This window comes from Oncorhynchus keta, chromosome 28 (assembly GCF_023373465.1).
Source record: "Oncorhynchus keta strain PuntledgeMale-10-30-2019 chromosome 28, Oket_V2, whole genome shotgun sequence".
Taxonomy (NCBI): Eukaryota; Metazoa; Chordata; class Actinopteri; order Salmoniformes; family Salmonidae; genus Oncorhynchus; species Oncorhynchus keta.
Window position 1 is genome coordinate 59,790,610 of NC_068448.1, and position 26,708 is coordinate 59,817,317.

General features: G+C 40.3%; 1 protein-coding gene and 1 pseudogene across 1 annotated transcript; both read right to left on the minus strand.

Moving 5' to 3' along the window:
• Window positions 1-77: 77 nt before the first annotated feature.
• LOC118361627 (tartrate-resistant acid phosphatase type 5-like) lies at window positions 78-6,816 on the minus strand (annotated as a pseudogene).
• Window positions 6,817-11,333: 4,517 nt separating this feature from the next.
• On the minus strand, window positions 11,334-24,742 carry LOC118361628 (ATP-binding cassette sub-family D member 3-like). The gene is made up of 20 exons (XM_035741706.2): window positions 24,510-24,742; window positions 22,871-22,907; window positions 22,673-22,774; window positions 21,868-21,956; window positions 20,864-20,933; window positions 20,180-20,277; window positions 19,875-19,998; window positions 19,605-19,661; window positions 19,376-19,518; window positions 19,154-19,223; window positions 18,915-18,984; window positions 18,526-18,715; window positions 18,165-18,329; window positions 17,935-17,998; window positions 17,536-17,613; window positions 17,276-17,341; window positions 16,911-17,120; window positions 16,661-16,765; window positions 16,361-16,417; window positions 11,334-12,332 (listed from the first exon to the last, which is right to left on the minus strand). Exons 1-20 carry the CDS (start codon window positions 24,617-24,619, stop codon window positions 12,255-12,257), a joined length of 1,983 nt encoding a protein of 660 aa, XP_035597599.1. The 5' UTR covers window positions 24,620-24,742; the 3' UTR covers window positions 11,334-12,254.
• Window positions 24,743-26,708: the final 1,966 nt, after the last annotated feature.

A 26,708-nucleotide genomic window follows, 5' to 3' on the forward strand; every position in this document is an offset into this window, starting at 1 on the left:
GGGTGGGGATTTTCAAGAAAAATAGAACTGTCACGGTTTTCTAATGGTGAAGGAGAGTCGGACCAAACTGCAGCGTGTCGATTGCGATCCATGTTTATTTAAACAAACGTAAAACACGACTAAACACGAACACTACAAAACAATAAACTAAACGAAAACCGAAAAACAGCCTATAAATGTGTCAACTAATATCTAACAAGGACATCAAGACACTCAGGACAATCATCCACAATACAACCAAAGAATATGGCTGCCTAAATGTGGTTCCCAATCAGAGACAACGATAAACACCTGCCTCTGATTGAGAACCACTTCAGACAGCCATAGACTTTCCTAGAACACCCCACTAAGCTACAACCCCACTAAGCTACACACCACATACAAAAACCCATGTCACACCATGGCCTGACCAAATACACGAAGAAAAACACAAAATACTTCGACCAGGGCGTGACAAGAACACATTCAAAACATTAAAATGACATTAGAATTGCAATTCAGAGAAAATCATATTCATTTTTTTTTGTTACAGTCCAAGACAATTATTAACCAAAAGAAAACAGAGTTAAAAGATGAATTGAACTAGAATGAGGAGATGTTTTCAGTTTTGTAAACTGCTTAAAGACACAGTTTGCTCTTAGAAACAGTCAGCATATTAGGCCTGCAGTAGTTGATTGTTGACTATCTCGTGATGCCATTGCCTGTGTCAGACTTTGTGTTTTGCCAGAGTCGTGTTTGGTAAACACATTTCCCATCAGTCTGGATGTAGCTGAGGGTCATATTGTTCTCTGTGACTTCAAAGTAAGCAAACCCACCGGATGTATGGTTGACAGAACCGTTGCCATGAAGTCGGGAAGCTGTTGATGTTATGAATGGACATTTCTGTAAAGGCCCCACTCCCGCTGACCACATAAGAACTCCCATCATCCTCTCTGATAAACTGGTACAAGTATGGAAAGTCAGGTCAACATCAGTTGTTCAAATAAGTGACTTTGAAATGGTAACATTTGTCTATTCAAACTGTAACATTGAACCCATGTTATTGTATGTATTTACATGGTCCTAACATGCATGATAACCCACCTGTATACTGTGGTCATGACCACTCAGGTAGACTGTGACATCATACTTCTTCAGCAGTGGCCGTAGTCTATCCACAAGACACTTAGTGGGGCCGTGATCACCAATGGACCACACAGGATAGTGACCAGCTACCACAATGAACTCTGACCTGGGAGAAAAAGATAGACACAAGACTGTGTTAGCCAGCTGAGCTAAAGCCTAGGCATTCACTTCGGGGAGCTAAAACATTTTTTTTTGTCTCAGGCAAGGTTACTCATAATGTAAGTCTGGCTTACTGAACCTTTTCTGTTACAGGAGAATCTAGTCCTCATACGGTACCAGCTTGAGGAATGTATGTGTAGCGGTGTGAAGTGAAGGTCTCTTGATTAAAAGAGTGAAGAGAGTGGAGGAGTGAAGTTTTGAGAGTGGAGGAGGCTAGTCAGTCAGGGATCTCGACAAACATGCTCTGAAATGTTCACATTCTTTTCCCGAGACTCAAACAACAACTTGTCAGATCTGAGACTTTTCTTTCCTCTGAACCGTGAAAAACATTGAATCCATCCACGTTTTATTTAAGTGTTAAGTTGTTCCACCTCAGTGGTTTGACAGATGTAATTGAACAGTGTACATAAGAGGCTGTGTTTGACCAGTTGTGTTTTAGTGCCAGTTTCTCAAATCTAGATTAAGCCTAGTCCTGGACTGAAAAGCAGGGTCAAATCTCCATTGGGCTTTTCAGTCCAGGACTAGGCTTAATCTAGATTTGAGAAACTGGCACTAAAACACAACAGGTCAAACACAGGCTCTTAAGTACACACTATGCTTACTCTAGGTCCAGGAAACTGGACCATATGGACCTTACTTGCTGTTTGCCAGTCTGGAGTTGATCCAGTCGAACTGATTGGCAGCAGCCTCCGGGTCCTCTTCTCCTTTGGGCTGGGTCCCCTCATAGGTGTTCCCACAAAGCACTACGGTGTCAACCATCAGGACGGTCACAGACACGTTACTCTGGGGAACCTTGAACTGGAGCTCATAGTACAACTCAGGGAACCTCCTGAGGTAACAAGGAGAGAAGAACACAGCCGTTATGGTTCTGTGTAGCTCAGTTGGTAAGCAACAAAAAGCTTAGTGGGCAATTCCCACAGGGATCACATACTAAAAGTGTATGCACAATTTGGATAAAAGCATCTGATAAGTTGAATATGAATATTGGGTCCCACTTTAAACTAATTACAACGAATAAGGCTATATACACTAAGTATACAAAACATTAAGAACACCTGCTCTTTCAGTGACAGACTGACCAGGTGAATCCATGTGAAAGCTATGATCCCTTATTCATGTCACTTCAATCGGTGTAGATGAAGCGGAGGAGACCGGTTAAATAATGATTTTCAAGCATGGTGACAATTGAAACATGGATTATGTGTGTGCCATTCAGAGGGTGAATGGGCAAGACAAAATATTTAAACCCCCTAGAGTCGATTAAATCCCCATCAAAACTCATCAGTTTAAACTAGAGATATCTTTTTTTTATGTTGCATTGGATGAGTCTCAATCGCACTTCTACATCAACAGGGAAAAGTGGCAGAGCTAGAGCTGTGTTTGTCCTACCATGAGACATCCCAATTTCTCACGAAATTGTCTGTAGTGCCCGAACAGCCTACAAACTATTATGACCACTCTATGGAAAGGCGAGACTCTCACTCACGCGCACGGTGGTGTTCTCCGTTTTGCTCTATGACCCCCACAAGTGTCATGGGACTCATCTGAAGTCAGTACCGCTGATGACCCAACTTCTGTTTTGAAGCGACCAAACCGTTTGGGCTACAAACTAATTTGACCCCACTGTGGAAAAGAGACATTGTCACGAATATGATGGTCTTCACTGTTTTTCTCTAACACCTCCACTAGTGTCATGGGACTTGTCTGAAGGTAACTCGTAGAGAGAATTCTGGTGTATGGAGTATGGAGGTAGTTTTGTGCCTACCCCATAAAATGGGTTAAATATGTGTACAAAAATATATCATGACAAAAGGCCAAATTCAATATTTTATCTCGAAAAAATATATACACAGTAAGAGTCAAAAGTTTGGATACACCTACTCATTCCAGGGTTTTTCTTTATTTCTTTATTATTTTCAACATTGTAGAGTGTTAAACAAATCAAAATATATGTTTATTTTAGAATCTTCAAAGTACCCACCCTTTGCCTTGATGACAGCTTTGCACACTCTTGGCATTCTCTCAACCAGTTTCATGAGGTAGTCACCGGGAATGCATTTCAATTAACAGGTGTGCCTTGTTTGTGGAATTTCTTTCCTTCTTAATGCAGGTGTTTTGTGACACGTTAGGGGTGGCATACAGAAGATAGCCCTATTTGGTCCATATTATCGCAAGAACAGCTCAAATAAGCAAAGAGAAACGACAGTCCATCATTACTTTAAGACATGAAGGTCACTCAATGCGGAACATTTCAAGAACTTTGAAAGTTTCTTCAAGTACAGTCGCCAAAACCATCAAGCTATGATGAAACTGGCTCTCATGAGGACCGCCACAGGAAAGAAAGACCCAGAGTTGCCTCTGCTGCAGAGGATCAGTTCATTAGAGTTAACTACACCTCAGATTGCAGCCCAAATAAATGCTTCACAGAGTTCAAGTAACAGACACATCTCAACATCAACTGTTCAGGGGAGACTGTGTGAATCAGGCATTCATGGTCAAATTGCTGCAAAGAAACCACTACTAAAGGTCACCAATGAGAAGAAGAGACTTGCTTTGGCCAAGAAACATGAGCAATAGACATTAGACCGGTGGAAATCTGTCCTTTGGTCTGATGAGTCCAAATTTGAGATTTTTGGTTCCAACCGCTGTGTCTTTGTGAGATGCAGAGTAGGTGAACAGATGATCTCCGCATGTGTGGTTCCCACTGTGAAGCATGGAGGAGTGATGGTGTGGAGGTGCTTTGCTGGTGACACTGTGTGTGATTTATTTAGAATTCAAGGCACACTTAACCAGCATTCTGCAGCAATACCCCATCCCATCTCTTTTGCACTTAGTGGGACTATCATTTGTTTTTCAACAGGACAATGACCCAAAACACACCTCTAGACTGTGTAAGGACTATTTGACCAAGGAGAGTGATGGAGTGCTGCATCAGATGACCTGGCCTACACAATCACCCAACCTTAATCCAATTGAAATGTTTTGGGATGAATTGAACCACAGAGTGAAGGAAAAGCAGCCAACAAATGCCCAGCATATGTTGGACCTCCTTCAAGACTGTTGGAAAAGCATTCCAGGTGAAGCTGGTTGAGATAATGCCAAGAGTGTGCAAAGCTGTTATCAAGGCAAAGGGTGGCTAATTTGAAAAATCTAAACTCTAAAATATATGTTGATTTGTTTTTTACTACATGATTCCACATGTGTTATTTCATAGTTTTGATGTCTTCACTATTATTCTACTATGTCGAAAAATAGTATAAATAAAGAAAAACCCTTGAATGAGTAGGTGTGTCCAAACGTTTGTCCAATCAAATAGCTAAAGGATCCATAGTATGAACATCTTAAAACAATTCCACACATCAGTCTAGAACCCCCTCCCAAAGTGCCTTTGAATGGGGCAAGGTGATAGGTGCCAGGCGAACTGGTTTGAATGTGTCAAGTTCAAGAACTGCAACGCTGCTGGGTTTTTCATGCTCAACATTTTCCCGTGTGTATCAAAATAGGTCCACCACCCAAAGGACATCCAGTCAACTTGACACAACTGTGGGAAGAATCTCTGTGGAATGCTTTTGACCCCCTGTAGAGTCCATGCACCGACAAATTGAGGCTCTTCTAAGGGCAAAAGGGCGAGCAACTCAATATTAGGAAGGTGTTCCTAATGTTTTGTACACTCAGTGTACAGTATATAGCATATAGTAATAATTATATTAGCACTGCATAAAGGCTTCACAAATCCTCTGTAAGCTTATGTCATAAATATTCACAGTGCCAATTAGGCAATTCACCTTTTAGTGGGATTGTTTATTTCACCCTTTTATATACCATGAAATTCTCTTAGAGGATTTGTGAATCCTTTATGTATGCTATATAAAGCCTTTATAAGTTGTGGGACTAAATATTGTGTTCAGGATGTGGTGAAAACAATCAAAACACACAGTTTATCTAGTGCACCGTTAGAGATGCTCACCATCTCCCCGATCTGTTGGAGTAAGCAATCTGAGCAGACACATTTTTTAGATGGTCGTGGTTTCCCGCCACAAGGTACCATGGGACGTCAACGAGTGATGGTTGAGAGAAGACACGCTCGAAGGTGTGCTGCAGGAAGAAAAATTTGATTATTATCAACCAGGAAAATGACTGATGCAAATTCAAACAAGTCAATTAAAAAAGTAAAGAACAAAGAATGGTGGAAAGGCTCATGTTTTTTGTTCCTATTTTCTGTTATCCATTGTAACATAATTATGTTACAAATCATCCTGTGTGGTGCAAAACTACTAATATCCCAATGCTCTGTAGAACTAGTTAATCTACAATATGCTACCACAAGAGGGCAGGCATTTGCTTCACTTAAAAAAAAAATTCACAAGAAGAGAATCACATCCATCTTGGCACACACTGGTTGAATCAACGTTGTTTCCAATTGGCATCTGTGCCCAGTGGGATGGCTCTAGAAGAGTTCATTGAGCGAAAGTGCCTTCTCCACTCTCATCTTAATACAGCTCCATCTATGAATCTGTGTTACGTCACTCTGTGTACTCAACAAACCACATTCCCTCTGTTACAAAGCTGGGTGGCTAGAAACACGGAACCACCGTGAATAGCTCATCGTAATATACCTACTACTGTACATACCATTTTATCTTCCTAATTATATTGTCTGTACTCACCACATACTTATATTCTCACTAATATATCTACCTTGATCGTTATTTCTTGTTTAGATTTTTATATTATTCTGTATTTGTATTGTATTTGCGAGACATTCTACTGAACTGACGGAATACAAGCATTTCCCTGCACCTGACCTGCAAATCTGTGTACGAGACCAATACACTTTGATTTGATACTGTACACAACACCAATGTACACAACACCTATCTCAACACAGAATGGATCATAATATATGTAGCCTGCCCTTTGTAGTTAGCAAAGTGTCATACGTTTTACAATATGATATTACCACTGTGTTTTGAGTGCATTGAAGTGTGAACTATGAACTTGGTTTTCCTGTGAACTGACCTTGAAGCGTGGGTCATCCACGTCCTTCACTCCGCCATAGTAGAAGTGGTCTCCCAGACTGAGGACAAAGTCCAGTCCCAGGGTCTGGACCGCCCAGGACATCTCCTCAGCGATGGCCTCCTCATGGGGGGTGTAGTATTTCATACTATCTCATGTGCTTGAACCAAAAACAGATGAGTCTTTGGTACAATTACTTTACAGTCTCATTTCAAATTGATAATAGAAAACAGCCACACTTACAGATAACAGTGATAGATAGAAAACTGTACCTTGGTCCAGTGGTTGGCAGTGAGGCCAGAATGAATGTAAGCACACCAGTAGCAGCAGATACAACCTATCCATTATGCCAGAGTGGAGAGGAATAGACTTACTAACAAAGAAAACGAACAGTTGAGCAGTTGGTCAGTGTGTCACACGCTGTAACAGGAAGAAGATTTCCATTTGTTCTCTTTAGAACTGTTCCTATAGAGGAAGCAGTATTGTGGTTTCAGATAACTTCCTTTATTGAGCCATGTCAGAAGACAAGACAGAACAATGGACAGGCTAGCCGCTAGACAATCAATTTAAGTGATCACATTAGCATATAATAGTATACTTGGAATGTAATAAATTAGCTACATATATGAATATTACAATTAGATGAAAACAAGACATTTAGTAAAAATACATATATACACAATTTCACCTAAATGTATCACCTGGACATATTTAGTCCAACTATAAAACTTCCCTTAGTCTGTCTCTTGATTTAATGATTAACATGGAAAGAAAGGTAAAGTCACGTGTGTACTTGAGTTCTGTACTCTGTACCAGTGGATGTCAATGACCTTTCACCTATTACACCAGAGGTGTACAAAGACAGGGTATGTTCAATGTAAAGCTCAGGTACCTTTTTTACGACTCTGCTGTCTGTGCCAAGGTTCAAATGGGAGTCATTGTTACATTACGTGCCTTTACGAAACGCATCTATGAGCAACTCAAGTATCCTTTGTCTTTAAACAAAGACATACTGTAAAATCACAGCACCTATCAAACTTAACTCTATGAAATAAAATATACAGCAAATTACTACTCTGTATGTGGAGTTAATTCAGAGGACGACAGAACACACTTATTTTCTGACGATATGTTTGAACTCTGACCAAGGTAACCTTTCACTCACATTCTATAGAGAGGTATCAGCCATTTCTGTCTCCTCCCATCAGGCGACCCCAGCACAGACTTCAGTCATACTACCTACCAAAGAGAATGCATTAAGGTTGAAAAACTCTGTCTACCTGCCCTTCCCATTTCTCCTATTTACAGTCTAGATCCTCTATGGGCTTTGTAGAACATAAGCCAACTAAACACCTGTTCCCCCATCTAACCCTGTGATAATATGGCAGTCTAGTCCAGTCACAGTCTCTTTTGAATTAAAATGTTATGTCGATACAGTTATTGCAGGTCCATGCTCTTAGTGTCAAGCCACAATATTATAGTCTCTCTCCCATATAAAACCATGCGTTCTGCAGAGGCTGTTTATTTACAGTTCAGTAAAAAAATGTACTCTGTTACAGTATATTACACTGAAAAACAGAGGCAACTATTGGGTAGTAGTAACTGTAGCGGCTAGGGTCCAAGAAAAAAGGTTTCTGGGGTCTGCTGATCAAGTGCACCATCCTGATACAAGGAAGGGTAACACATTTCCTACAATGTCACATTTCATACAATTCCACATAAATCAATAGTCAGTCATCAAGTGCCAAGCCTACATACTGCTACACGCAGCCTGAGAATTACTGTAGTAATGGAAGTAGTGCCTCAGAGACAGACGTTGTGTTCGAAGAGGGTCGCCTGAGCCCTGCACAGATATCGACCACATAGTGAGTACTTATTTGGAATGAAAGATTTGTCATTCTGGCAAGAGCCTTACTCAGGCTGCTTCTCTGGAACGCTTTGGTAGCATCCCAAATTGCACCGATCCACTAGATGGCACTGGACAAAATTAGTGCACTATATATGGAAAAGGGAGCCATTTGGGACGAAGTCACTGAGAGGACGGGAATCTCGAGCTTCAGGCTTCACTTCACTCCCCTTTACTCCACAGCAGATCAGATTTTCTCTCCTCCATAAGGAATAGCCTGGTCCTTGACAGTACCAAAGGATCAGGAACTAGGCTAGGAAATCATATGGAGTGATTTCACCCCGGAGGGGCAAGCAGCAGCTTCATCTGAATATTATACAGTTGAAGTCGGAAGTTTACATACACTTAGGTTGGAGTCATTAAAACTCATTTTTCAACCACTACACAAATTTCTTGTGAACAAACTATAGTTTTGTCAAGTCGGTTAGGACATCTACTTTGTGCATGACACAAGTCATTTTTCCAATAATTGTTTACAGACAGATTATTTCACTGTTCCACAATTCACATCACAATTCCAGTGGGTCAGAAGTTTACATACACTAAGTTGACTGTGCCTTTCAACTGCTTGGGAAATTCCAGAAAATGATATGGCTTTAGAAGCTTCTGACATAATTTGAGTCCATTTGAGGTGTACCTGTGGATGCATTTCAAGGCCTACCTTCAAACTCAGTGCCTCTTTCCTTGACATTTACATTACATTTAAGTCATTTAGCAGATGCTCTTATCCAGAGCGACTTACAAATTGGTGCATTCACCTTATGACATCCAGTGGAACAGCCACTTTACAATAGTGCATCTAAATCTTTTAAGGGGGGTGAGAAGGATTACTTTATCCTTTCCTAGGTATTCCTTAAAGAGGTGGGGTTTCAGGTGTCTCCGGAAGGTGGTGATTGACTCCGCTGTCCTGGCGTCGTGAGGGAGTGTGTTCCACCATTGGGGAGCCAGAGCAGCGAACAGTTTTGACTGGGCTGAGCGGGAACTGTACTTCCTCAGTGGTAGGGAGGCGAGCAGGCCAGAGGTGGATGAACGCAGTGCCCTTGTTTGGGTGTAGGGCCTGATCAGAGCCTGGAGGTACTGAGGTGCCGTTCCCCTCACAGCTCCGTAGGCAAGCACCATGGTCTTGTAGCGGATGCGAGCTTCAACTGGAAGCCAGTGGAGAGAGCGGAGGAGCGGGGTGACGTGAGAGAACTTGGGAAGGTTGAACACCAGACGGGCTGCGGCATTCTGGATGAGTTGTAGGGGTTTAATGGCACAGGCAGGGAGCCCAGCCAACAGCGAGTTGCAGTAATCCAGACGGGAGATGACAAGTGCCTGGATTAGGACCTGCGCCGCTTCCTGTGTGAGGCAGGGTCGTACTCTGCGGATGTTGTAGAGCATGAACCTACAGGAACGGGACACCGCCTTGATGTTAGTTGAGAACGACAGGGTGTTGTCCAGGATCACGCCAAGGTTCTTAGCGCTCTGGGAGGAGGACACAATGGAGTTGTCAACCGTGATATCATGACATCATGGGAAAATCAAAAGAAATCACCCGAGACCTCAGAAAAATATTTGTAGACCTCCACAAGTCTGGTTCATCCTTGGGAGCAATTTCCAAACACCTTAAGGTACCACGTTCATCTGTACAAATAATAGTACGCAAGTATAAACACCATGGGACCACACAGCCGTCATACCGCTCAGGAAGGAGACGCGTTCTGTCTCCTAGAGGTGAAAGTACTTTGGTGCAAAAACTGCAAATCAATCCCAGAACAGCAAAGGACCTTGTGAAGATGCTGGAGGAAACAGGTACAAAAGTATCTATATCCACAGTAAAACAAGTTCTATAATCAACATAACCTGAATGGCCGCTCAGCAAGGAAGAAGCCACTGCTCCAAAACCGCAATAAAATAGCCAGACTACGGTTTGCAACTTTTTGGAGAAATGTCCTCCAGTCTGATGAAGCAAAAATAGAATGGTTTGGCCATAATGACCGTCATTATGTTTGGAGGAAAAAGGGGGAGCCTTGCAAGCTGAAGAACACCATCCCAACCGCGAACCACGGGATTGGCAGCATCATGTTATGGGGGTGCTTTGCTGCAGGAGGGACTGGTGCACTTCACAAAATAGATGGTAGCATGAGGAAGGAAAATGATGTGGATATATTGAAGCAACATCAAGACATCAGTCAGGAAGTTAAAGCTTGGTCGCAAATGGGTCTGGATGGGAGTGGTTGAAAAACGAGTTTTAATGACTCCAACCAAGTGTATGTAAACTTCCAACTTCAACTGTACATATACCTTGGTAGAAATTGCTCTTAGCAAAAGACAAGATATTGATTATACTGTTGCGTTCCCTCAGTTACTTGCCTACAGGATCACTAAACCCATCACCTAGGCAGTGCAGTTATCTGTATGAGCTAACTCATATGAATTATTATGAAATATGAATTCAGTTTGCAGGTGTATAATGCAATCATAATTCATCTAGGCCAACTTGGACCATAAATTACAAGTCGTATTTTTATATAATTATTTATTTAACTAGGCAAGTCAGTTAAGAACAAATTCTTATTTACAATGACGGCCTACCAAAAGGCCTCCTGCCCGGACGGGGGCTGGGATTAAAAATAATAAAATTAAAATAGGACAAAACACACATCACAACAAGAGAGAGACCAAAACACTACATAAAGAGAGACCTAAGACAACATAGCATGGCAGCATCACATGGAAACACAGCATTGTAGCAACACAACATAGCAGCAGCACAAAACATGGTGCAAACATTATTGGGAAAGGGGGATACCTGGTCAGTTGTACAACTTAATGCCTTCAACTGAAATGGGTCTTCCTCATTTAAGCCAACCGCACAGAATCAGAGAGGTGCGGGGGGCTGCCTTAATCAACATCCATGTTTTTGATGATTGGGGAACAGGGTGTTCACTGCCATGCCCAGAAGCAGGACATTTTTATCTTGTCACCTCAGGGATTCGATCCAGCCACCTTTCAGTTACTGGCCCAACACTCTAACCACCAGGCTGCCTGCCGCCCCTATTGGGCACAGACAACAACACAAAGGGCAAGAAGGTAGAGACAACAATATGTCACGCAAAGCAGCCACATCTGTAAGTATCCATGAATGAAGAGATGGAGATAAAAATGGTCCAATTTGAGTGTTTTTTTGCAGCTCGTTCCAGTCGCGAGCTGCAGCAAACTGAAAAGAGGAGCGACCGAGGGATGTGTGTGCTTTGGGGACCTTTGGAATGTGACTGGGTGTTGTATGTTGAGGATGAGGGCTGCAGTAGGTATCTCAGATAGGGGGAGTGAGGCCTAAGAGGGTTTTATAAACAAGCATCAACCAGTGGGTCTTGCGACGGGTATACAGAGATGACAAGTTTACAGAGGAGTATAAAGTGCAGTGATGTGTCCTATAAGGAGCATTGGTGACAAATCTGATGGCCGAATGGTAAAGAACATCTAACCGCTCGAGAGCACCCTTACTTGCTGATCTATAAATGGCGTCTCCATAGTCTAGCATGGTCATCTGAATCAGGATTAGTTTGGCAGCTGGGGTGAAAGAGGAGCATTAACAATAGAGGAAAAACCAAGTCTAGATTTAACTTTAGCCTGCAGCTTTGATATGTGCTGAGAGAAGGACAGTGTACCGTCTAGCCATACTACCAAGTACTTCTATGAGGTAACTACCTCAAGCTCTAAACCCTCAGAGGTAGTAATCATGCCGGTGGGGAGAGGGGCATTCTTCTTACTAAACCACATGACCTTTGTTTTGGAGGTGTTCAGAACAAGGTTAAGGGCAGAAAAAGCTTGTTGGACACTAAGAAAGCGTTGTTGTAGAGTGTTTAACAAACACATACAATCACCGTTGACAAATGTTTACTTAACCAGACTAACATATCTGATCATTTAAATACATCTTGTCAAAAGAAAACAACAAAAGAGGTTACAATTGATTAAAAACAGTAGTCTAGGTTTGTTTTAAGTGCAGAATTAGTGGGTGCCTTTCTTCAGGCCGGAGGATGGTGTGTGTGTCGTTGACGCTCCTCTAGGAGCCGAACTCTATGGTCTCCTCGGTGATAGGTTTGAAGTCGTAGTTCCCTCTTCCGTCCATGTGAAGGTAGTACTGGAGGAAGTTACAAAACAAAAATTCAAAAGGGTATTTCTGGCAGCAAAATGTTTTCAAAGTGTGGTTCCATAACCAGGCATTTACACAAATAATGTAAGGTAGATCAGCTTTGATATTGCAGATAGATTGCAGATTGCAGCTTCCATCAATGTAATTGAAGTCCTGTCCTTCCTCTACCCTCAACCTCTCCCATCTATTTCTGATAGATTTCTGTCCATCCAGTTTGATTTCTAGTTGCCACATGTTTTTTTAACTGTGCTGTTCCACAAAAGTCGTGTACCTATATACATTTTACAGACACAGTATATTTACCTTTGTTATCTTGTTGTCTTTAGTCTCACCCTTCACCTCCATTCAACCCCTCCCATCTATCTCTGAACACCGTCCATACTGGATTTCTATTTGCCATATATTTTTGAACTGTGCTGTTTGACAAAAGTTCTGAACATTTCTATTCTTATAGTTTCTATAGATTTTAAATTACATATTAACATTTTTGGTAAAATTATTATTATATTAGTGATTGATTGACTATGATTTGTCAAAATCCCATAATAGTGCTGGACCTGCGACCAGAAACAAGCTACATATGGACAGTACCAAAACAAATGATCTAATGACTATGTCTCCTTGCAGCTTTCTGCAGAGCCCCCATATATATCTATATACATACAACATTCTCTTGTTTGGAAGAATTTTGTAGAATAATTGAAATAAAAACAATTGTGCTATGGAATCGGTACATTGAAAATCACTTCCCAACTTCCTTGCAATCTATATGGCACAGGTGCCAACTTTTTGGTCCTTAAATTAAACTGGTATACTTTTATATTTATCACAATTTTCTTTAACCAATTTTGGTCTTTAATGCAGGGCCGACAGACAAGTTCATTACTTTTCCCCCTTTCACTTGCCTCTTCCATTTTTGCGGTAATGCTTCAATTAGTAGGTTGTACTTTTGGGTAGAACCATATATTTTTGTTAGTTGCTTGTGTGACATAATTCCACCAGTCCTATTTATGATATAATTTACCAAGATTATACTTTTTAAAAATTAAAAATTGTATTCAATTTAAAAAAAAAAATTTAATCAGTTAGTATATTTGAGTTAAACCACAATATTTGTGGTATTATTTGTTCTGTCTTTTCTGGTGAATTAAACTGAAATTGCAACCAACTTTCTATGGCTTCTTTAAAAAAAAGTGATATTTTGGAGATTTCATTTTCAAATAACCGAAAGTGAGAGGTTGTAATCTGAATAAAGGGAAAAAGGCCATTCTTGAACATGGGGTGCGATATTCCTACTAATTTGTTAGAGGACCAGTTCGGATTGAAGTATAACTTTTGTATGATTGATGCCTTTAGTGAGAGGTCAAATGCTTTAATATTTCAGAATATCTGCCCTCCTAATTAAAATTCATTATATAAATAAGACTTTAATTTAGTCTGACTTGCCATTCCAAATCAAATGGAATATTTTTTCCATTTTTCCATTTTTCCAAAAATACAGGTATTTTCCTTTCCATTGTAACAAGATTTGATCCATTTTTGCTAACTTTCTATTAAATGTATTGGAGTGAGATCATTTCTTTTTTTCAGGATATGTATACCGAGTATGTCCACATCACTGTCAGACCATTTTATTGGTAAACTACACAGTAATGTAAAAGTTGTATTTTTTGTGATCCAATACGTAATATAGTACACATAATTTTGTTGTAAAAATATCAAGATCCTCTTAGCCTCGATGAGGCTGTGGCACGATCCAAATTGTGGATTTAAAAGAAAAGTCATCAGCGTACAGTGGATTTCTAACCCCCTTTATATTATTGCCAGATCTTAACAGCTAACTTTTCAATGGCAATAAGAAATAGATATGCCAATAGTGGATAACCTTGTTTTACTCCTCTTGAAAGTTTAAAACTTTGAGAAGTAGCCATTTACTATTTTACACCTCGGGTTACTATACATAACTTTAACCCAAGAGATTCTCCACAATTGAAATATTCCAGGCATTTATACTGTATATAAACTCCAGTCGTACTCTATCAAAAACTTTTTCAAAGTCAGCTATGAATACCAGGCCTGGTTTCCCAGATGTTTCATAGTGTTCTTTTGTTTACACTTGTCATATATTATCTCCAATGTATTGTCCATGTAAACAACCTGTTAGGATTAATAATATCCAGCAATACCTTTTAACATTTTAATCAGCTATGCATTTTGCTAAAAACATTTGCATCACAACACTGAAGTGTAAGAGGCCTCCAATTGTTTTAGACTGGATCTTTATATTTACCACTTGGATCCTGTTTCAGTAATAATGAAATCAGACCTTGTTGAGTGTCCGATAATCTACCATTTATACAGGAGTGGTTAAAACATGCTAATAACAGTCCTCTGTGTATATCAAAAAAGGTTTGGTATAACTCCTCTGGTATGCCATCCAGTCCTGGAGTTTTCCTGGAATTAAAGGCTTTAATTGCATCAAGATGTTCCTCCTTAATTTGGCCTTCACATGAGTCTTTCTGTACAGATGTTAATTTTACATTATTAATAGGGGAAAAATCCATACAATTAGAGTCGGTTAGTGGGGATGGAGGAGACAAATGAAAACATGTGCTTAAAGTACTTTACTTCCTCTTTCAAAATGTTTTTTTTTTTAATGAATAATGGTTGACTCAGTCATTTGTAACAAGTTTCAGAGAATTCTTTGTGCCTTTTTCCCCATATTCCATCCAGTTTGCTTTATTTTTTACAATATATTACACGGGATCTTTCTTGAATAAGTTCCTACATTTCTTTTTGTTTTTGCTCTCACTTACTCTGAGCCTCTATGGTACAGGTTTTATTGCTAACTATCTATACTGTTAGTCCTTCCATTTCCTTTGTTTGTGTGGACTCCTTGACCTACATTGCTTTTGTTTAAGAGATGAGTACTGAATTGCACGGCCTCTAAAGGAACATGTAAAAGTGTCCCATACAATAAGGGGATCTGCTGTACCTATGTTACGTTGGAAAAAGTCAATTATAAATTATTCTGTTCTAGTTAAAAACAAGTTATCATCCAATAGGCTTTGATAAAATTTCCAATATCATCATCCACATGGAAAGAATAATAATGCCAATTATTTCATGGTCTGACTGCATTCTGTCCCCTATCAACACTTTGTTAATTTTGGTGCCAGAGAGAATGACATAAGAAAGTAGTCAGGACGACTAGCTTGATTGAGCCTCCATCGTGTATGTCTCACTAGGTCAGGCTATTTAAACCTCCACTCCACTAATTCCAATATATCCAAGACATTGGTGATTTCCTTAAGTTCGTGAGGTATTTAAAACCTTATCATGACCTCCCATCATGGTTCAAAACATTTAGAATCATCCATCTACCTGGAGGATCTGTTTGGACAATTTGCACATTTGGATCAAAATGACTGTTAATGAATATCATCAGCCCTTTTGAATTTGATTGCCTATGGGAGAAATATATTTTGTCCCTCCAGTCCTTTTTCCACACAATTTCATCTAAATTTGTAAAAAGGACCAAGCTACAAATTTAGTGTATATATATATATATATATTAGATGACTATTATTACAATGTCTTATTTTTTTATATAAAATTTGATCAAACTGAATTAGTTTCCTGTAAACAATAAATATTATATTCCTTCGCTTTTAGCCAGGTAAATACTGATATTTTTTTCTTATTATCTGCTAAGCCATTACAATTATAACTGGCTATACTTATTTCACCATAATGAGATACAAGTTTCAAATCTATTTATCATTCTAAATGTTCTTAAACTCACCATTAAAAAAACACTACCAGGGGAACTTAACCAAAACGTTTTGACTGACATGACACAAATGAAACAAAAGCTACATCTTAGAAAACTGCCTGAAGGAGTTTCTCACTAAAAACTCCCAGATGTATCACAGCAAAACAACATACTGTACACTGACGCATCAGAAGCCACAAAGACCCACGTAACAGTGTTTCCAGAAAGGATGTCATCATACCTCATGGTGTTTCCACAAAGACTTTCTGTGAGAGACAGTGAACAGACTGATGCCAACCTGTGGATAAAGTAACAAACCAGTCATAAGATAAGACCCCAAAAGATGCGACACAAACACTTATCAGACCAAATAATTACATGAGGAACTATATGAACTATGCTGCAGACATAACGTGTATGTTAGGTGTGCTGTTATTTATTAAACTGAAGTTGTGTAAAGATGGAAGTAAACACTCAGACATATCACAGTACATGCTTAGAGTCCAGATTAAAGGCTGGAGGGGGTTGGGGCTATCCGTACCGTTCTGCAGTGACTGTAGATGAAGTCCTCCACATCTACACTCACAGCACTGGTGCACTCATCCAAGATGGCAAACTGAGGTTTGTGGTAGAACAACCTTGCCATCTACAGACAGAGACAAACATCACACATACAAAACAAAGTCAATCACCTTCATTCTGTAATAAACTGAATTAGAATGTGATGATGTAAGCTTGAGAAAGCTTCGATTAAAAACTGAAGAAAGAATCAAAAAAAGAAAACGTCTTACCGCCATCCTCTGCTTCTCTCCTCCACTGAGGACATCCATCCAGTCCTGCACGGTGTCCCAAGTCCCCTCTCTGTCCAGGATGTGACCTAACTGGACGTTGCCCAGGTACTCCTTCAGCACCTGGTCAGAGATGCCTTTCCTCTTTTGCTCCTCATAGGTGTCAGGGTAGATCACCTGATCCCTCAGCGTGCCAATGGGCATGTAGGGTCTCTACATTAAGATGGAAGAGGTCAGGGGTCATGTACGGTCTCTACAATAAGATGGAACAGCCTTCCAGTAGAGCCAATATGGCTGCCAATTTACCAAAACATGGAATAGAATATAACATTGGTAATATAAGAGACTCAAAGTGTCCATTTAGTTACCTGAGGAACATAGAAGAGCTTCCCTCGCTCAGGCTTGGTCAGCTGCCCTCCGAACAGAGGCCAGAGCTATAGAGTCAACAACACACCTAATGTTACCTCCATGGCCTACTGTGCTCTTAAGACACTTGAACCAAAATGTTTGACTTAGTTGCAGTACTTCCATTATTACAAGATCTTCCATTGCCACATCTTATCTTACATAGACAGTCATGTCAGTATGAATAAATAGAACAAGATCATAAAAACAGACAATTCTTCACCTCTCCCAGTACTCTGAAGAGTGAGCTCTTGCCACAGCCATTGGGCCCACACACTAACACGTTGGTACCAGACCGCACCTGAAGAAAGAGAGAGTGAAAGCGAGAGTGTCGGGGAGGGCATATAACCTCATTGTAACATCCAGCGTGGCCCTCCGAACTTTGAATGTCAACACCACTTCAACATCACCCATTAAAGTCTAAGTTGTTTGAGTGTACTTAGGTCCAACTGAATGACTAGACGAGTGGCACACATTCATTGGCGAGGGACTCCAAAGTCATGGTAGCTTTACCATCTCATAACATCTATTTTGCAAGAGACCTGTGAGTTCTCAGTGAGACTAACCATGCACAAATAAAAAGGTTAAATAAAATATACAAAGGAAAGAAAGAGATGCCCACTTCAAAGGTCAGGTCCTTGATCAGGACATCTCCATTGGGTGTTGCTAGTGGTGTGTGTTCAAACCTGCAACACCAACACAGTCAGACACTGTTCTTAGTGACGATTCATGCTCAGACCTCAGAAAACACCTTGGCTTTGGACAACTTCAGTGAGGTAAAAGTAAAATATTAAAGTGATTTCATGCAGCCAATATTATGTACAGCAATGCACTGTGGATTGTCACACATACTTGATGATGTGGTCTACGTTGATGATCTGTCCGCTGCCCGGGACCAGTGTGACTCTTTCTACACCTAATGATTCTTTGTTCTGATGGGAGACCATGGTACGCTCGTATTTCCCAGAGTTCAGTTCTTTCAGGACCTTCCTGAGCTCAGTGATACGCATGGTGAACCTGTTGGGAAGGAGAGACAGGCCTATAGCAGAAGACCACCGACACAGCACTTGGGAGTGAAAGCATGGAAAGACGGGAGCGATGTCCGTTATGTGGTCTCTGGCTGGAGAAGCCGTCGGATTAAATGGCATCAATTCAAATCGATTCAAAGGAATTGGCGATGGGGATCAGTGTTTTGGGAAGAGTGAAGGCTCACCCGGAAAGCCTGGTCATATCTCTGCCAGCCAGTACGATCCTTCCCAGAGCCTGGGCCAGACTCAGCAGCATCCTGCCACTCTGGTAATAGTCTTCCATCAGCTCAGCTTGGGTGCTGTTCATGTGGCGGGGGTCGGACAGGTTGAGGAAGGGCCGACTCACCACCAGGTAGCCCACCACGGTGGCCATGTCTGCAGGGGGGAAGAGACCCAAGAAGTGACTCATAGCTCTGGTGGAAAACCAATTCTGTATTGAACAATGTTATTTTGTCGCCTAGCAAAGCAATAATTTGATGTCTGGACAATGGCAAGTTGACTGACAGCCATATATCTCTGGCTATGTAACGGAGGACATGATCATAAGCTGTAGGTTTAAAACATCAGATCTTACACTTGGCGACCATGCTGTCTACAAAGCCCATAGAGAAGCGGAAGAAGATGAACTTGTGCAAATGGTCGACCTGAGAAGATAGAAGACAAAAAGGTATCACAACATTATTAGACACTGTAGAGACAGTTCCAACCACAATCAGCAGTAAAGGTATCACAACATTATTAGCCCGTTGAGATGGAAGTGAAGGAAGAAATCTTTAATATCCCTCTTACTGACAAAGGACTAATGGTACTTACCAGTTTCTTAAATGTTGAATGAATCGTCTGTTTCTCTCTCATGTTGCCATTGTAGAAGGCAATCTCCTCACTATGGCAAAACAGTACATGTTTAACACAAGTTAGTTATCTTTTTTAAAGACCTCGCTCCTTGACTGAGGATTTATTTAACAGGTTTTACTTTAGTCAGAAAACACTGTATTGCCAACCCATGACAAAGTCAGTGTAGATCCAGGTCTTTACCTGTTGGTGATGAGTCGTGAGTTGACGTATCGGTACTCTCCCTCGTAGCGCTGCTCAATGACAGTCATCTTACCGATGGGCTTCCGCAGTCTGGTCAGGAACAGGCCTGAGATCAGCAGGTAGGCCATCATACTCGATGGGCCCTGAGGGAAACAATGACATTACATCCTGTTAAAACCTGAATGGAATCTATTGGATGCCTCTGGAATCGGAGTATATATATATTCACCTGGGCTCCGATGGAAGACGTCAGCTTGAAGATGTACAGTCCAATGTCCAAGAGAGGCTAAAGGAGAGATGCAGTAAGTGTACATTTTACACAACGTAGCTTTCTTGATGGCTTGTTTTCAGCAATATTATGATTTACACAAGAAGTTAATGATTGACTAAGATGTTCTACAAATACTATACAAATTCGCACCAGACACCTTGGAACCACACACACAAACACAGAGGTAAACAGTAGTAAAAATGATGGTTTAGGTCAACTCTACTGTACCTTGCTGAGATTGGAGTAGAGGTCAACCACACTGTTACAAAACTTCTCTACGTCTTGAGTCAGCAGCTGGTCAGCGTTGGCAATGCGGTTATCCAGGTTGCCCATTTTGTAGTACGTGTATCCTCTGGGGATGGCACATGTTGAGTGAATTCATTTGTAGATTGGCTGTTATTTATTGTTAGGGACCATGTACAACATACCATTGCACCATATTTAGTTAGACTATTTATCTGTAGTCCCTATTGGAATGTTTGCGAAAAAGCCAGACATCAAGGTTCTGAGATGAGGCAGTAGGCAATGCTTACTTGAGGTACTCGTCGTAGAGATGTTTGGTCAGCCTCTCTCTGAACTTCAGCTTCAGCTCGTTCAGACCCAGCTTCAAGAGGTTATTCACCAAGGCAAACTGGAAATGGACAGTCACAAAACACTATTACTATCAGAGCTTAATCAAAATACAACCTATTGCAGTGTCTGTTCTCCAAGCACAGTATGCATGTGATGAAATCTGGATTTGTTCGTTAAATGGGCAGAAGGACTGTTTAATACAAAACACGTAGAGCAAATTAAATACCAAGTGTCTAGCGAATAAGATACAGTACATTTGCACAGAATGTCAAGCTTATGTGTATGTACACAAACAACATATTATCCAGTATTTCAGCCAACGTATGAATTAAATATATGGTTATTAATACATTAGTATTGGTAAGTGATGAATTACAGTAGAGAGAGGTTAATCATTTATATTCAGTGTATATTGCCATGTTGATGTCAGACCTCTGAGAATTTACACCAAAAGAACAATTATATCACTAAAGAAGTACTGTGGGACTACTGTAGCACATTCAGAAGTCTGGTATTTGTAAACTATTCGTTATACAATCAACTTACTACTGCAATATGAGATTTAAAATCAGACTCAAGTATATCAATTAACATCTAGACTCATGTACATTTTGGATGCGATGAAATACCAAAAACACACTTACAATTGGCATAGCTTTGCAACACTTGAACAAGTAGTTCTTGAAATCGGCGTTGTTGCGACTGATAATTGCACTGCAAACCACAACATGCACAAGAATGAGCAAACATGGGACAGATAGCTATTGTCCGATTGATTCACTTCAACATTAGTGGCAGTGATTAGCCTCTGGCCTCCTTCAGATCTGCTTGTGCTTTACCCAACTCCTCTGCCATGACGGTCATAGTAATTGACAAGGAAAAGTGGCATTAGCTCAAGCACATAGAGTACATATCCGGTGACCGAGCTGGAAGTCATGGAGAGCGGAGAAAAAGTAACAACCAAACAAATTTAGAAAGATGATTTAGGATCATTCACATAAGGCCCAGCTAGTGTTTTGCTGCATTGGCCGTGAGATTGTATGGAAGCAGAGCTCTGACATTAAGGATGATTTGTTATACAAATAGATACACTGGCGTTGGAACAGCCAATGGCAATTAGTCATGTTGAGTTTACAAATGATATGGCCTGAAAAGCTTAACTGTACTATGCAACAAACAACGAAAAACACGGGTTATCGGTTTTATAGGTTTGGGTTCTATGAAAACCATCACGTGGTGGAGAGTTACCCAAGGTATGACAGCAATGTAGGAATAACAGATTGCGATCTCTGCTAATGATACCACTATGGGAGATTGAAAGAAAGCATTCAATTCCTGAGCAGGAAAATAAACACTGTTTGATATGGGGCTGGTTTCCCAGACCCAGACAAAGCCTAGTCATGGAGTAAAGAGCACGACAATTATTATCTCCATTGAACATGCGTCTTATTCCAGTACTAAGCTGAACTTGTGTATGGGGAACCGGACCATAATATTTGAACCCTTTCAACACTTCCACCACCAAACTCATTGGCTATCATGATCTGGTTAACAGTCATAGTGAAGCAGCCTAACAAGTCACATGGAAAGTCAGTGCTCTAACCGTAGAACTGGTATTAGAACACTATTATAGCTCTTTGGTTCTAACCTTTCAATCATGGTTCCGTTCTGGATCATCCATACGTCACAGTATGTCCGGGTCACCAGCATAGCAGCGATGAAGAGAAGGTATCCAGTCTGGGGTGATAACAATGGAGGGAACGGAGAAGTGGTGCAGGACAGGTGGGGAACAGACAACACCAGATGAGCAAATCCCTCAGATTAAACAATACATTGTTCATAAACAAGTCAATCTCATGTTGTATTGTAAGTAATGTGTGCAAACTAATTTTTTTTAAATGAATGAGTAAAACATGGCAGTTCAAATGTAGAATGGGCCTGTCCTTAACTAACAGCATGACCAGTATCTCCGTCTTATTAGAGTTAATTGAGTTCAATAGAGGATCAACTCTGATACACCCAACAGATGTCATTGAAACCTTGGCTTATCAAACAAACGGATCAGTATATAAGGTCAATGTCTAGGCTCCATGGTTTTGTAGAACACACAAGTTTAGACAATATTGTAGAACATGTTGAGACACGCACACATAGAGAAAGAGATAAGTTGTGGGGTAAAAGTGATGCAATGAAGGAACACATATCCATCTTTACAAGGCAAGGGCATCGCCTGTTTCCACAGATATTGATTACTTCAAGGTTCAATGCTTATCATGATGTGACGCAACAGAACATACATTTACAAAGACATCCACTTAATATTATTATTCCGATGACATAATAATGGCCCTATAACAAGCCATTGGGAAATACTAAGATCTTGTTTTTTTGCTCAATATGTGCAATTGTTGACCATATTTTCTGTAACAAAACAACCCAACCACTAGGCTCACCTCTTTGCAGAACCATCGAGGCACCATGATCCGGAGGATCTTGCTGATTCTGAGGAAGAAGACATAGTCCACCGCCGCCCGGTCTTTCTTAGCTGCTTTGTCCTGCACAAATAGAGCCAAAGCAGTTGTTGGGGACAAACGTGACAATGACATGTAGTTGGATATTTTATACATTTGTTGATGCACTTACATACTTACTTCATTGCTCAACACCAGTTCTGAGCCCCCTTTTGTACTGTAAAAGACATAGGGCACATAGTCAGATACAATGTTCCAACAGACATGTGGGACATCAGGATAGCAACACAGTACCAAGGTAACATTAGTTTCATCATGACCATAATAAACCAAGTGTGTGTTGTGTAGGTTAAACTAAGGTCACAAGGAGTCTTGACACAGCATTTAACCTGAAATGAATAAGCAATTTGTAACTGTCCAATGAACTTTCAATATACTACTGACAGGCAGCATGCTGCTAATAAGCGTCATTGTATCTTGCGGGAAAACTGACAGTGTTGTCTTTGTTACTAAATATAGCAACATCTGCCCCAATTATCCTGCTGACCCAGGCTATGAAGACCTATATATACTGTTTGCAAATGAGAATGGAGACTTACATCAGAGATATAATAACACATAATTACTGCAACATATGTTTGTTGTTTTTTACCTTTATTTAACTAGGCAAGTCAGTTAAGAACAAATTCTTATTTTCAGGAAACTGTGGGTTAACTGCCTGTTCAGGAGCAGAATGACAGATTTGTACCTTGTCAGCTCTGGGATATGACCTTGCAACCTTTTGGTTACTAGTCCAACGCTCTAATCACTAGGCTACCCTGCCATCACACTTCTGTCAACCCTGGTCTCTTATGGATAACAGGAATATTATATAACTGCAATACATCACTGACTTTCAGATTTAAGACATTACATATGTCAAATTGGACATTCAAGAATTCTGTCTAACTTGGATTGCTGGCCACAAGTTCTGTGATACAAGAACACACCAAGGTAAAATTAGTTTTATGTTGGATATTCGGACTTCAATAGGTCTCACACAAAGCGTGCCATGACTATAAAAATGATATATATTCTGAAATGGGGAGGATGGAGAACAATCCACATATTTTTGGGGGTTTGAAATGTTGATATTTTTTCAAAAATAACTAACTGCTTTTGGGATTGTCTCTTTCTCTTAAAGAGGCAGGTTGTTGGGGTGGGATCAGGAGAGTGATTAATGAATGGATCCATTCACTCTGTCTGCAACACCACATGCAGTGATTAGGTCCACCTTAAAAATCAGCATTTCGAAGCAGAGTGCTTTTGAATATTGAAAGCCACCCCAAAAAAATCATAATTACATTTCAACTACTACAAAAAAAAACAGGTATTTTTCTCCATCCTCCCTTTCATTTGGAATATGTAATTTTCATAGTCATGGCACGATTTGTAAGAACTATTGAAGATTGAAAGTGGCAAAAAATTATAATAAATACAAATTAACTGGATTTTTGTCCATTCTCCCCTGATTCAGAACATAACCATTTTCATAATCATGACACGCTCTGTGTAAGATCTATTGAAGATTGAAATCTGGAATCAGATTTTTTTTTTTATAACAACAAAAGGTTGAGTGGATTGTTCTCCATCCACCCCTGAATCAGAATATAACATTTTCATAGTCATGGCATAATTAGTTCAATATAGAGAAAAAAAGAATATCCACTGAATATCCAATATAAAACTCATTTTACCTCAGTCAAGAACCGGTGGCATGGGCACTCTAGCAATGCACAATTAAAGTACAACCAAGATTATAATTTATTCAGCAACATACCCACTTGACTTGCCTCCTCTTCTTCTTTGCTTCAGGATGCATGCAGCGAGTAGGACTCCCCCAGCTATCGAGGAGTTTTTAACTGTAAAATATTTACTGACTGCTGCCATGTTTCCTAGAGTACCAGCTGAGCCGCAGAGTTGGCAACTATATTTCAAGGAAAGTAGCTGTAGGCTGCTCCATTTGTAGCCTCTCTGCCAAGTCCCCAACAACCGGATGTTCCGGTTTTCAGGGCAAATGGAAAGAGAGCCTGTGAAGTGAATTCCGCTTTTGAATATTAACAAGGTGACACCAAAGACAGTACAGTACGAAGATAGGCTACAACTGCTTCTCTAATAGAAATTCCAGATCACACTTATAGTCTCAAGTAGAAACACATAACCGGGTCTAAAACTCATCTCGAGCCAAACTGAGCATGTGCAGGCCTTCATATCAAAGGCACTCGTTTGCTATAAATCTGTTTTTGACAAAAATGAAAACGTGTCAGTTTGTCACTTTCACTAGGTTATATTAATAACTACTTCAACTACTTAGAGTTGCACTATGCAGGAATCTCTCCGCTATTTCTTGGTTTCTAAAATTCTAATAGTTTGCCTATTTTCAGTTTATGTGACAAAACAAACAAGCATAATGTAGATAATCATTGTAACATCTAAACCGCTGTGAAATATGATTTCCATAACCAAAAATATTGTATTTTCAAAAGATGCAAAGACAAAACTTAAAAACAAGAAGCATATAAATAGCACACATAGAACAGATATATTGCTTCTTAGACTTGCTTTCAATGAGAATCACAGATCTGTAACTCACATTTCTATGTGAATGTTGTCAGTTCACCCAAAAAGTTACATATTGCAGCTTTAAGACATATGCTAGAATCTAGGTTATGCCTTTAGATTTCGAGAAAATGAACAACTAAGGAAGGCATTTTCACTTCTCTCATTGACTTCTCAAATTCCAAACCCCCCGCCTAGTCTGTTTGGTCTGTTTCACAAGCATTGACGGAAGTCTCACGATGTTGCGCCTCTGGGTTTAGAAACTCTGTGGTAACACTCCATCTTAACTCCTCCTCCACATTAACTGGATTGGTTGAACAGTGCAGAAGAGAACCTCCCCTGACAGATTTTCTTCTTCTTGACAAGACCAGTATGTAGGGCAGTGGTCACCAACCGTTTCTGAGTCTAAATGCAAGCCGAGATCTACAGCTCAGATTGTTTTTGAAATATGACTTTAAAAAACGTAAGCCTATGCAACATTAACCACTTAAAAGCAGTTCTGCAGCAATGAGGTTTGTGCAGGTGGCTATAGGCCCAATACATGTTGTTCTTTTCAGAACATTTCAAAATTATAATTTAAAAATGTAGTTATCTGATCACACTGGTAATATGTTGTATTTACTTGTGAGGAACAGCTGAGTGAGTGGGATATATTTTATTTAAAATAATTACTGGACTGACGGCTTTTTTTACCAGATTGATGGAGGGAGCACCGTGCCTCACCCGACTCACCATCTCTCCACTCTCCCTCCCTCCGCTGAGAATAGGGGACACAGTCACAGAGTTTCTAAGCACAGAGGCGCAACATCGCAAGACTTCCGGGAGGACTAGGCTGGGGTTTGGGGTTAGAGAAGCACTCTGTTCTGCAACCTCAGGTGAAGCTCCTGCTCAGCCCAGTCCAAGCTCTTGTCTGTACTGGCACCCCAATGGTGGAATCAGCTTCCCCCTGAAGCTAGGACAGCAGAGTCCCTGCCCATCCATCTTCCAAAAACATCTGAAACCCTACCTCTTCAATCAGTCTCTGAAATAATCCTCTTCCTCACTTCAACCCCCCCCCCAAAAAAAAAAAACCTCTTAACCAGCACTTGCAGTTTTTGCCCATCTTCATACTGTACTGTCTTTGACACAGTCTTCCAGCTGATGGTGAAACTCAAGTTGGACTGCATTATTACTGCCTCATGCACCAATTCATGTTGTTACTCCTATGAACAGAGAGATTGAAATATTCCTAGATATTAAAAAAAAAGCCACAAGCCACTAATAATAACAACGCAACACTTTGCATATTTACATATTCATTGCAGCTGCAGTGCTGGTAGTAGCATGAGTGGAAGTAGGGAGAATGCACATTTTATAGCTTATAAAAGTGTTGAACAAAGTGTTGACAGTAATGAATAACAATTTCAACATGAACTTACTC